Source organism: Spermophilus citellus (genome assembly GCF_964194105.1).
Source record: "Spermophilus citellus genome assembly, chromosome: 2".
Classification (NCBI taxonomy): domain Eukaryota; kingdom Metazoa; phylum Chordata; class Mammalia; order Rodentia; family Sciuridae; genus Spermophilus; species Spermophilus citellus.
In genome coordinates, this window is record NC_138183.1 from 161,924,530 (window position 1) to 161,938,667 (window position 14,138).

The 14,138-nt window shown below is 34.6% G+C and overlaps 1 protein-coding gene across 1 annotated transcript in view; it reads right to left on the reverse strand.

Annotated features, from left to right (window-relative positions):
* Positions 1-14,138, reverse strand: part of ATM (ATM serine/threonine kinase) — a 167,198-nt gene that overhangs the window by 23,949 nt on the left and 129,111 nt on the right. Inside the window, 8 exon segments of the mRNA XM_081280301.1 lie at positions 10,931-11,047; positions 11,953-12,093; positions 13,173-13,213; positions 13,216-13,254; positions 13,353-13,397; positions 13,400-13,490; positions 13,869-13,946; positions 13,948-14,028. Coding sequence (XP_081136427.1) covers positions 10,931-11,047; positions 11,953-12,093; positions 13,173-13,213; positions 13,216-13,254; positions 13,353-13,397; positions 13,400-13,490; positions 13,869-13,946; positions 13,948-14,028 — 633 coding nt within the window.

The window sequence follows — 14,138 nt, forward strand, 5'->3', positions numbered from 1 at the left end:
AATTCAAGCAGCGAAAGAACACATTGAGAATGCATTTCACAAACAGATAAAAGAAGAAGTTAAGCATCTTTATCAGGAGATAGAGACTATAAAAAATAATCAAACAATAATTCTAGAAATGAAGGAAACGATAAACCAAATTAAAAACTCAATTGAGAGTATCACTAACAGAGTGGAGCAAGTAGAAACCAGAACATCAGATAATGAAGACAAAATATACCATCTTGAAAAGAGTCTAGCCAACTCAGAAAGGCTGGTAAAAAATCACGAGAAAAACATCCAAGAATTATGGGATAACATTAAGAAACCGAACTTACGAGTCATCGGGATAGAAGAAGGTACAGAGATTCAAACCAAGGGAATGAGAAACTTGCTGAAGGAAATAATTACAGAAAACTTTCCAGAAATAAAAAAGGAAACAGATATACAAATTGAAGATGCATACAGGACACCGAGCACACAAAATCACAGTAGACCAACGCCAAGACACATTGTTATGAAGATATACAATATACAGAACAAAGAGAAAATATTAAAAGCTACAAGAGAAAGGAGACAGATTACATTTAGGGGTAAACCAATACGGTTAACCACGGATTTTTCATCACAGACACTGAAAGCAAGAAGGTCATGTTACAATGTATTTCAAACACTGAAAGACAATGGATGCCAACCAAGAATTCTGTATCCAGCAAAATTAAGCTTCAGGTATGACAACGAAATAAAAATCTTTCATGATAAACAAAAGTTAAAAGAATTTGCAGCCAGAAAACCAGCATTGCAAAGCATTTTGAGCAAAACACTACACGAGGAAGAAATGAAAAACAATAACCAAAACCATCAGTGGGAAGTGCTACAGTAAAGACAGAGGGCAAGGGGAAAGACAATCATGGAGAGACAAACTAAATTTTTTTTTTTTTTTAAAAAAAGGATAAACAATCAAACATGGATGGAAGTTCAAACCACATATCAATAGTAACTCTGAATGTTAATGGCTTAAACTCTCCAATAAAGCGACATAGGCTGGTATCATGGATTAAAAAAACAAATCCAACAATATGCTGCCTCCAGGAGACACATCTGATGGGAAAAGACATACACAGGCTGAAGGTGAAAGGATGGGAAAAAATATACCACGCACATGGTCCTCGTAAGCAAGCAGGGGTGGCCATCCTCATATCGAATAAAATCGACTTCAAGACTAAGTTAATCAAAAGGGATAAAGAAGGTCATTATATACTGTTAAAAGGAACCATTCACCAACAAGACATAACAATTATCAATATTTACGCACCAAACAATGGTGCTGCGACATTCACAAAACAAATTCTCCTCAAATTCAAGAATCAAATAGACCACAACACAATAATTATGGGAGACTTCAACACACCTCTCTCACCATTGGACAGATCCTCCAAACAAAAGTTAAATAAAGAAACTATAGAACTCAATACCACAATCAATAACCTAGACTTAACTGACTTATATAGAATATATCAACCATCATCAAATGGATATACTTTCTTCTCAGCAGCACATGGATCCTTCTCAAAAATAGACCATATATTATGCCATAGGGCAAACCTCAGTAAATATAAAGGGGTGGGGATAATACCATGCATCTTATCTGATCATAATGGAATGAAACTGGAAATCAATGATAAAAGAAGGAAGAAAAAATCCTACATCACATGGAAAATGAACAATATGTTACTGAATGATCAATGGGTTACAGAAGACATAAAGGAGGAAATCAAAAAATTCTTAGAGATAAACGAAAATACAGACACAACATATCGGAATCTATGGGACACAATGAAAGCAGTTTTAAGAGGAAAGTTCATCGCCTGGTGGTCATTCCTCAAAAAAAAGAAGAAAACAACAAATAAATGAGCTCACACTCCAACTCAAAGCCCTAGAAAAGGAAGAGCAAAACAACAGCAAATGTAGCAGAAGGCAAGAAATAATTAAAATCAGAGCGGAAATCAATGAAATTGAAACAAAAGAAACTATTGAAAAAATTAACAAAACTAAAAGTTGGTTCTTCGAAAAAATAAATAAGATCGACAGACCTTTAGCCATGCTAACGAAGAGAAGAAGAGAGAGAACTCAAATTACTAACATACAGGATGAAAAAGGCAATATCACAACAGATGCTACAGAAATACAGAAGACAATTAGAAATTATTTTGAAAATCTATATTCCAATAAAATAGAGGATAGTGAAGACATCGATAAATTTCTTAAGTCATATGATTTGCCCAGACTGAGTCAGGAGGATATAGACAATCTGAACAGACCAATATCAATAGATGAAATTGAAGAAGCCATCAAAAGACTACCAACCAAGAAAAGCCCAGGACCGGATGGGTATACAGCGGAGTTTTACAAAACCTTTAAAGAAGAATTAATACCAATACTTTTCAAGTTATTTCAGGAAATAGAAAAAGAGGGAGCTCTTCCAAATTCATTCTATGAGGCCAACATCACCCTGATCCCGAAACCAGACAAAGACACCTCAAAGAAAGAAAACTACAGACCAATATCTCTAATGAACCTAGATGCAAAAATCCTCAATAAAATTCTGGCGAATCGAATACAAAAACACATCAAAAAAATAGTGCACCATGATCAAGTAGGATTCATCCCTGGGATGCAAGGATGGTTCAACATACGGAAATCAATAAATGTTATTCACCACATCAATAGACTTAAAGATAAGAACCATATGATCATCTCGATAGATGCAGAGAAAGCATTCGACAAAGTACAGCATGCCTTTATGTTCAAAACATTAGAAAAACTAGGGATAACAGGAACTTACCTTGACATTGTAAAAGCTATCTATGCTAAGCCTCAGGCTAGCATCATTCTGAATGGACAAAAGTTGAAGGCATTCCCTCTAAAATCCGGAACAAGACAGGGATGCCCTCTATCTCCACTTCTATTCAATATAGTTCTCGAAACACTGGCCAGAGCAATTAGACAGACGAAAGAAATTAAAGGCATAAAAATTGGAAAAGAAGAACTTAAATTATCACTATTTGCAGATGACATGATTCTATACCTAGAAGACCCAAAAGGGTCTACAAAGAAACTACTAGAACTAATAAATGAATTCAGCAAAGTGGCAGGATATAAAATCAACACGCATAAATCAAAGGCATTTCTGTATATCAGCAACAAAACTTCTGAAATGGAAATGAGGAAAAACACTCCATTCACAATATCCTCAAAAAAAATAAGATACTTGGGAATCAACCTAACAAAAGAGGTGAAAGATTTATACAATGAAAACTACAGAACCCTAAAGAGAGAAGTAGAAGATGATCTTAGAAGATGGAAAAATATACCCTGTTCATGGATAGGCAGAACTAACATCATCAAAATGGCGATATTACCAAAAGTTCTCTATAGATTTAATGCAATGCCAATCAAAATCCCAATGGCATTTCTTGTAGAAATAGATAAAGCAATCATGAAATTCATATGGAAAAATAAAAGACCCAGAATAGCAAAAGCAATTCTAAGCAGAAAGAGTGAATCAGGCGGTATAGCGATACCAGATTTCAAACTATATTACAGAGCAATAGTGACAAAAACAGCATGGTACTGGTACCAAAACAGGCGGGTGGACCAATGGTATAAAATAGAGGACACAGAGACTAACCCACAAAGTTACAACTATCTTATATTTGATAAAGGGGCTATAAGCATGCAATGGAGGAAGGATAGCATCTTCAACAAATGGTGTTGGGAAAACTGGAAATCCATATGCAACAAAATGAAACTGAATCCCTTTCTCTCGCCATGCACAAAAGTTAACTCAAAATGGATCAAGGAGCTTGATATCAAATCAGAAACTCTGCGTCTGATAGAAGATAAAGTTGGCTCCGATATACAGATTGTGGGGTCGGGCTCCAAATTCCTTAATAGGACACCCATAGCACAAGAGTTAACAACTAGAATCAACAAATGGGACTTATTTAAACTGAAAAGTTTTTTTTCAGCAAAAGAAACAATAAGAGAGGTAAATAGGGAGCCTACATCCTGGGAACTAATTTTTACGCCTCACACTTCAGATAGAGCCCTAATATCCAGAGTATACAAAGAACTCAAAAAATTAGACAATAAGATAACAAATAACCCAATCAACAAATGGGCCAAGGACCTGAACAGACACTTCTCAGAGGAGGATATACAATCAATCAACAAGTACATGAAAAAATGCTCTCCATCTCTAGCAGTCAGAGAAATGCAAATCAAAACCACCCTAAGATACCATCTCACTCCAGTAAGATTGGCAGCCACTATGAATTCAAACAACAACAAGTGCTGGCGAGGATGTGGAGAAAAGGGTACACTTGTACATTGCTGGTGGGACTGCAAATTGGTGCGGCCAATTTGGAAAGCAGTTTGGAGATTCCTGGGAAAGCTGGGAATGGAACCACCATTTGACCCTGCTATTGCCCTTCTCGGACTATTCCCTGAAGACCTTAAAAGAGCATGCTACAGGGATACTGCCACATCGATGTTCATAGCAGCACAATTCACAATAGCTAGACTGTGGAACCAACCCAGATGCCCTTCAATAGATGAATGGATAAAAAAAATGTGGCATCTATACACAATGGAGTACTATGCAGCAATAAAAAATGACAAAATCATAGAATTTGCAGGGAAATGGATGGCATTAGAGCAGATTATGCTTAGTGAAGCTAGCCAAACCCTAAAAAACAGATACCAAATGTCTTCTTTGATATAATGAGAGCAAGTATGAACAGAGCAGGGAGGAAGAGTAGGAAGAAAAGAGTAACATTAAACAGAGACTTGAGATGGGAGGGAAAGGGAGAGAAAAGGGAAATTGCATGGAAATGAAGGGAGACACTCATTGCTAAACAAAATTACATATAAGAGGTTGTGAGGGGAATGGGAAAATAAACAAAGAGAGAAATGAATTACAGTAGATGGGGTAGAGAGAGAAGATGGGAGGGGAGGGGGGATAGTAGGGGATAGGAAAGGTAGCAGAATACAACAATTACTATTAGTGCATTATGTAAAATTGTGGATGTGTAACTGACGTGATTCTGCAATCTGCATTTGGGGTAAAATTGGGAGTTCATAACCCATGTCAATCTAATGTATGAAATATAATATGTCAAGGGCTTTGTAATGTTGTGAACAACCAATTAAAAAAATGTAAAAAAAAAAAATAATGAATAAGAAAATGTTTTAAAAACTAGCATAACCAGGGGGAGGGAGAAGGCAAAGGGAAGGGAAATACCTGGGAGTTATTTGGGCCAAATTTTATTGTGTAACATTTTGTGCATGTATGAATAAATAACAAATCCCACAAAAAAAAACTAGCATTAAAAAAGATTAATCTTTAAAGAAATAGGTTATATTTTTTTCTACTTGAGATCAGGGTCTCACCTGGATGTTGGTTGATGGAGAAATAGTTGGGGTGTTAAAAGGCAAATAACAGTGTTTTCTCTGGTAAAACCAAACCAGAGCAAACTAACCAACTAAAACCAAACAAAACTCTAGAATAGCCTATCTCAACTGAGCATCACAGTATTTCATGTGGTATCACAAAAAAATGCTGATGGCTATTTTCTCAATTCTGCCAAGATACAGAGCTATATCACTGTAATTAAAGAGAAATGACGTTAATTCATTACATACAGTGAATGCCTTAGGACATTATGGCTTCTCTCTTAGAATGCTAAGAAGAATACTTTGAAATACACATCATATAGAACAGAAAAATATTGGCACAGGCAGGATTGAAAGGCTAAATGTAAACCTTTTTTCAACAATTAAATACTATTTATTAGTTTCCATTATAGGTCTTTCACCTCTTTGGTTAGATTGATTTTCAGGTATTTTATTTTCTTTGAGGCTATAGTGAATGGAGTAGTTTTCCTAATTTCTCTGAGGGTTCATCACTGATGTATAGAAATGCATTTTATTTATGGGTGTTGATTTTATATCCTGTTACTTTGCTGAATTCATTTATTAATTCTCAAAGTTTTCTGGTGGAGTTTTTTTGGACCTTCTAAACATAGAATTATGTCATCAGCAAATAGTGATAGTTTGAGTTCTTCTTTTCCCATCCGTATCCCTTTAATTTCTTTTGTCTAATTGTTCTGACTAGAGTTTCAAGGACTATATTAAATAGGAGTTGTGAAAGAGGGCATCCCTGTCTTGTTTGAGTTCTTAGAAGGAATACCTCCAATTTTTCTCCATTTAGAATAATGCTGGCCTTGAGCTTAGTATAAATAGCTTTTACAATGTTGAGGTATGTTCCTACTATCCCTAGTTTTTCTAGTGTTCTGAACATGAAAAGGTATGTATTTTGTCAAATGTTTTTTCTGCATCTATTGAGATGATCGTATGATTTTTAAGTCTATTGATGTGATGAATTCATTTCATTGATTTTGTATATGGAACCAACTTTGCATCCCTAGGGGGTTTATCCTATCTTTTTAATATATTTTTGTGTGCGAATTGCGAGAATTTCATTGAGAATTTTTGTGTCTCAGTTCATTAGAAATATTGGCCTGACGTTTTCTTTCCTTGATCTGTCTTTGTCTGGTTTTGGCATCAGGGTGATACTAGTTGCATAGAATGAGTTTGGAAGGGTTCTCTCCTTTTCTATTCATGAATAATTTGAGGAGTATTGGTATTAATTCTTCTTTGAAGGTCTTGTAGAACTTGGCTGAGAATCTGTCTGGTCTTGGGCTTTTCTTGGTTGGTAGACTTTTGACGGAGTTTTCTATTTCACTGCTTGAAATGGATCTGTTTAAATTGCTTATGTCCTCCTGATTTGGTTTGGGTAGATCATATTTCTCTAGAAATTTGTGTCTTTAATATTTTCTATTTTATTGGAGTATAAATTTTCAAAATAGTTTCTAATTATCTTCTGTATTTCAATGGTATCTGTCATGATATTTCCTTTTTAATAATGAATTTTAGTAATTTGAGTTCTTGCTCTCCTTTTCATTAGGGTGGCTAAGGGTTTATCAATTTTATTTATTTTTTCAAAGAACCACCTTTTTGTTTTGTCAATTTTTTCAATTGCTTCTTTTGTTTCAATTTCATTGCTTTCAGCTCTGATTCTTACATATATATTTCTTTAGTTGTAGGTGGGCACAATACCTTTATTTTATATTTATGTGGTTCTGAGGATCAAATGCAGTGCCTCACACATGCCAGGCAAGCACTCTTTCACTGAGCCCCAGCCCCAGCCCGTCAGCTCTGATTTTAATTATTTCCTGTCCTCTACTACTTTTGGTGTTGATTTGTTCTTTTTCTAGGTCTTTGAGATGTAATGTCAGGTCATTTATTTGTTGACTTTTACCTTCATTTAATGAATGAGCTCAATGCAATGAACTTTCCTCTTAGCATTGCCTTCATAGTGTCCCAAAGATTTTTGGTATGTTGTATCGGAATTCTCATTTACCTCTAAGAATTTTTTTTTTTTTTTTTTTAAGTACCAGACTGCTATGACCTTACTCAAGGAAACCCATGGAATGTAGGGACACCAAGATTCATGGATAGGCCAGAGGTTGAGAGATCATTACCAGATTCTCAGAACAGGAAAAATAGGGTGCAGGACAGTGAAGAGCAGAGGCAACCTACATCACATTTTGCTCCTTTTGATCTATGTAATAGAGAGAGATCAAAGGGTTAAGAATGAAGTACTCATTGGTAACTGATAATGAAACTAAGCATTTGAGGACATAAAGCTCACCTTTTCAGCTGTGCCTTTTTGATGAACACTAAGACATTCCTTCAAAAATATTTTGGTAACATTGCCTGTGAGGCCCACAACATATGCTGGGAACCAACTGTTGAAGCACAGATAAAAGATCTGCCCTCCCTGTGCAGTCAATCTAGCAGCCTACTCAAGTATCTGTGCACCACAGCTTGTCAAAACTATGCACAGTTCTAAACATTCACAGTGCTAGCTTTTTGAACTTTGCTTGAATGGCTTGACTTCATGTTAATTGTTCAAAGCAGGATACAATTTTCTTTCCAATTCATACGTAAGTATGGCTCTTCTCAGATGACATATAAGCCTATGGATTTAGCAGAAAATTTAAGGGCCCATTTGCTAACTTTATTTTTCTTGTGCAGCAAATGTCAGTTCAGGTTTTGCTGGTCAAGCACACCTTATAATGGGCTTTGGTAATTTAGCTCCTAGGAATGGCTTGGTTATAGAACTCCATAAAAGTTTATTGACTTCTGCTTGCTGGCTTAGGTGGTAGGTTAGAAAGTACCTCAGAAATTAGCTTCATCCAGTTTAATGATTTCATTACAGAGCAGTTTGTGTGCTCAAGTACTTCTCTTAAGATTTTTTTTTTATCTCCTCCCTGGTATCTTCTGCTATCCATGTGTTACTTAATTGCTTTGGCTATTCTGAGTCTTTTATTTTTTCCAAATGAATTTCATGATTGCCTTTTCTATTTCTATAAGGAATGTTGTTGGGATTTTAACTGGAATTGCATGAAATCTGAATAACACTTTTGGTAGTATGGCCATTTTGACTATATTAACTCTTCCTATCCTAGGACATCGGAGATTTTCCATCTTCTATGGTCTTTTAAAATGTCTCTCTTTAGTGTTCTATAGTTCTCTCTTTGTCTACCAGTAGAAACTTTAGACCCTTTTGCAAACCTGCTTTATATTGTAGGTATTAACTGAACACATAATTTCTGTTTATTGTGACAAAACTGTAATTGTCTAAACAGGAACTATTTGGTTTAAAGGTGTATATTGTTTGCATTGGGTGCTATTAATATCGACCTCCTTTTTAAAGGCAAGACACCAGAAACCTGCTGGGACACCACAAGATTATAGGATAGAAACTATAACACCTTGGATTCCCATTGCTATAGGGGAAGACACAGAGAAAGCATGAAAAGACAAGGGAAGAAAGTGCCCCAAACAAACCAAGATGTTACAATAATAGAATCCATTGCCAGCACAGTAGATGAAATGTCAAGAGGAGGAGTTCAGAATGTACATTATTAAAATGATCTGCAAATCAAACAATGACATAAGAGAGCAAATACAGGTGACAATTGATTACTTCAACAAAGGGATAAGAGCAAATACAGGCAACAACTGATCACTCCAACAAAGAGAGCAAATATAGGTAGCAAAAGATTACTGCAAGAAAGAGAGATTCTGAAAATAAACCAAACAGAAATTCTTGAAATGAAGAAAACAATAAACCAAAATAAAAATTCAATAGAAAGCATCACCAATAGACTAGATCACTTGGAAGACAGAGCCTCAAACATTGAAGACAAAACATACAATCTTGAAAATAAAGTTGACCACACAGTGAAGACTGTAAGAAACCAAAAACAAAACCTCCAATAATTATGGGATAACATGAACACACAGAGATATACAAAGCAAAGGAATATACAATCTCTTCAATGAAATAGTATTAGAAAAATTTCCAAACATGAAGAATGAATTGAAAAATCAAATATAAGAGGCTTACAGGACACCAAATGTATAAAATTACAACAGATCTAGCTGGAAAAACTGGAAATCCACATGCAGCAAAATGAAATTAAACCACTATCTCTCACCATGCACAAGGCTCAGCTCAAAATCGATCAAGGACTTAGGAATAAAACCAGAGATCTTACATCTAATAGAAGAAAAGTAGGCCCTAATCTCCATTATGTGGGATTAGGTCCCAACTTCCTTAATAAGACTCCTGTGGCGAAAGAATTAAAATCAAGGATCAATAAATGGGATGGAATCAAACTAAACCGTATCTTCTCAACAAAAGAAACAATCTGTGAGATGAATACATCTTGGGAGCAAATCTTTATCCCTCATACATCAGACAGAGCCCTAATCTCTGGGCTATATAAAGAACTCAAAAAGCTAAACACCAAAAAAACCAATCAATAAATGGGCCAAGGACCTGAAGAGACACTTCTCAGAAGATGATATACAATCAATCAACACATATATGAAAAAATATTCTTCATTGCTAGCAATTAGAGAAATGCAAAGCAATACTACTCTTAAGATTTTATGTCCAGTCAGAATGGCAGCTATTAAGAATATAAACAACAATAAGTGTTGGCAAGGATGTGGGGAAAAAGGTACATTCATACGCTGCTGGTAGGAGACTGCAAATTGGTGCAGCCAATATGAAAAGCAGTATGGAGATTTCTTGTAAAATTGGGAATGGAACCACCATTTGACCCAGCTGTCCCTCTCCTCAGTCTATACCCAAATGACTTTAAAACGGCATACTACAGAGACACAGCCATATCAATATTTATAACAGCACAATTCATAATAGCTAAACTGTGGAACCAACATAGATGCCCTTCAATAGATCAACGGATTAAAAATGTGGTATATATACACAATGGAATATTACTCAGCAATAAAAGAGAATAAAATCATGGCATTTGCAGGTAAATAGATGGAGTTAGAGAAGATGAAGACATGAAGTTAGTCAATCCCAAAAAACAAAATGCCCAATGTTTTCTCAGATGTACGGAGGGTGATTTATAGTAGGGAATAAAACCAGAGACCCTGCGTCTGGGAGGGGGAGCATGAGAGGAATAGATGAACTCTAGATAGGGTAGAGGGGTGGGAGGAGAAAGGAGAGGGCATGGCGTTAGACATAATGGTGGAATGTGATGGACATTATTATCTAAGGTACATGTATGAAGACATGAATTGGTGTGAATATACTTTGTATACAACCAGAGACATGAAAAACTGTGCTCTATATGTATAATAAGAATTATAATGCATTCCAATGTCATATATAAATAATTATTTAAATTTAAAAAAACACAACAAAAAGAAACATTTGCTGATTCTTTGTCCAAAGAAAATCATATTTTCTTGGTGAAGCAACAGAATACAAACTACTTACCTTATATGTACAGATAGTCAATTTCCTCTTCCTAGTTTCAGTGTTTCTCTGCAGTAATGTATTACACATCTGGAAAACCTGCTGCATGACAGCATCTTGTCTCAGGTCATCACGGCCCTTCAGAATAATCAAACATAAATAAATAAGCACAGTTCATTTTATTACAAAACCTACACAAAAGTCATCTGAGGATACAAAAATATACTCAAAAGTCAATCTGATCACCAGCACTCTCTTAAATAATTAAGACCTACCGTAAATCTTTCATTTAGAATAAGCTAACACTGAGGAAGCAGACTGATAGGAAAAAGAAGTTTCCCCTAACTTATTTTGTAATCAAACTAACTGAATTTCCCCACCTGTGGGCACACTGAAAAATACCTAAGTGGAGGAGTACTTATGTCTTCACTGTTCTCCAGCAGGGACCAAAGAACCCCTGAGTAAACACAAAAGGAGGAATACTGTTGTACCTTTCTGGTGCAACTGCATCTGGCACAGTGCCAAGCCCAGTATACTGAGGCAAAGGTCTTTAACTTGTCCTAATCATGGAAATAAGCCACAACTACCAAAAGATTTTTTCACAACAAACAAGTTAATTGTTCACCTCATTGTGTCTGTGCATGTTAACAAGTATAGTCTTTTACTTGAATCAACTGTATAATCATGATAGTCTTTCAGAGACTTAAAAAATAGAAAGCACATTGTGGTTCTAAAAAACAGTGCATTTTTATTTCACAAGTTTTTCTCACTTGTAATTATTCAAAATAAATATTTAACATAAAGCAGAAAAGGGTGGGGTTGTGGCTCAGTGGTACAGCACTTGCCTTGCATGGGCGAGGCCCTGGGTTTGATCCTTGGCACCGCATAAAAATAAATAAATAAAATAAAAGTATAGTGTCCAACTACAACTAAAAAAATATATTCAAAAAATAAAACAGAAATGATACCAATGAGGTTTTTTTTTTTTTTAAATGTTGATGTCATTAATACTCTAAAGGTTACAATCCAAAGGGAACTCTTACCTTGACAAGCTGTCTCCTTTCCTTGCCATCAGAGCCTACACAATCTATTATTTTTGGTAAATTTAAACCTCCTGCTAAACGAAATTCTGATTTAAATGACTGAACAGTCACTAGATTTCCATATTCTCCAGTGGGATCCACCTAATGAAAAGTATAAAATTATGAAAACAAGTCAGATACATTATTTGCATTTAAACATAAATAAATTATAAATGGTAATTTTAAGATTAAAAAGGAACGAATGACACTGTGCCGTTGGTTGAGAACTATAACTTTACTTTCTGTTTAATGAAAGAACATATTACATTGGAAAGTTTTAAAAAATTACATATAGATAACATTAAATTTATTTTCCTAAATACTTTTAATAAAACTAAGGCACATCAAGTTAGAAAAGAGTTGCTGAAAAATCAGAACCCAAGTGTTGTTACTTACATATGTTAAGTCATCTAAGAAATAACAAAATTCCTTACAACATGTACATTTTGAAAAGGGTGGCAAGGATTTTTCTTGATGACAGTGATTAAATCTGGTATTTTCCAGGATATATTCAGCTAACTAACTTAGCTGATATAGCTGGAAAGATATCAGTTAATCCACATGATGTAGCTATAGTTCAAATTTAGTGATAATCTGTACTAAGCACTGAAGTGCAAATTCAATGGAGAGATTTACAATGTACCAAACATGATCATTTTCTAAACTATAACCTTTATTATCACACATATCCCTGTCAACATGGTGCGTCTAGCAAAAAAAGATCATTATGACACACCTAGATGTATCATGATCACATAGTTTAATACATATTGCAATACTTAATCACAGCTGATAAAGTCCATCAAATACCAAATCTTTTTAAAAAAAATTAAAGGAAAAACAATGGGAATTTTCTTTCTAAGTCAAAAATTAGTCTTGGTTTAAGCACATGAAAATTGTCCTTCTTCTGGCCAGTGAAGGTAGCAGCTACAGACCTTCAAAAGGTGTAAAACAGAAGGCAAAAGGTGTAAAACAGAAGGAAAAGGAAAAGGAAGTAGAAGCCTTTGTTTATTTTAAGACTTCAGCAAAGGGAATCTAATGCAATCCAATGCAATCCCTAGGGTGAACCACAAAATTTTCAATATATAACCACTTTTGAATATACAAAAAATATTATTTTAATTAGGTTCAATCTAATAAAGTAGCTTAATTTAAAAAATCAAGAATTAATGGTAAATTACCTTAATTTCCATAGTAGGAACAATAACATCTTCTAAATCTTAAGTTTGGTAATTGGTTGGTCTGCTGGAATATTGATGCCTTCTGTATTTAAAAATAAAGAGATTTTAGTGACAACTGCAAACTGAGGAACAACAGTATAGGTCAAACAGGAGCAGCAACACTAATTCTTTCAAACATACTTCTCTGAGTTTTCCACTGAGTGGCATCTAAGTTTGCTAATATAAATAAGCATCACAAAGTGCCTCAATATTCTTGATCATCTGAGGTCTCTTACTTCTGATAGTACATATTATTTTGTTTGCAGCCTCTGTTCGATCCTATTAACGAAGAACAGTGAATTATAAAAACAATGAGAAAAACAAAATTTATGCACAGATCTTGATTATCTTGATTATGGAAAAACTGTAAGTCATCAGAGACAAACAAAATAGTCACCATATGAATGAAATACAAGGAAAGTATTATTATCTCAAGTGTTAATATTTGGTAACTTTCAAAAACCTATTTTTCACTGCTGTGAAGAAAAAAAACTGCTATCTATACTTTGAAAAATATTCAGAAATTCTGAACTAATTCTATCATAATAACCAAAGATTTAAAAACCAAATACTATCAACAACATAAATTCTTAAAAATCCCCAACACTTAGTAAAGAAATAATCTGGGAAAAAAATGAATATTACAAATGAAATACCTCCATCAAGCTGAGAGCTTTGTTTAGGTGCATTTTTAGTTACTCGACTCCTTCTTGTTGTCTCTGGTTTGGTCAAAAAATTCATCTTTGTTTGCATTTGCTAAGGCCAATATAATGAACAAAGTATGATGGGGGTGATCCATTGAAATCCTAGAGATGAGCTGTCAGAAAATTAAGAACTATTAGTTTTTGCACAAATTAAAAAAAAAGCAGAAGTCCACTTTTTTTTTTTTTTTAAACTATCAAAAGGCATGTTACTGTCTATACATGG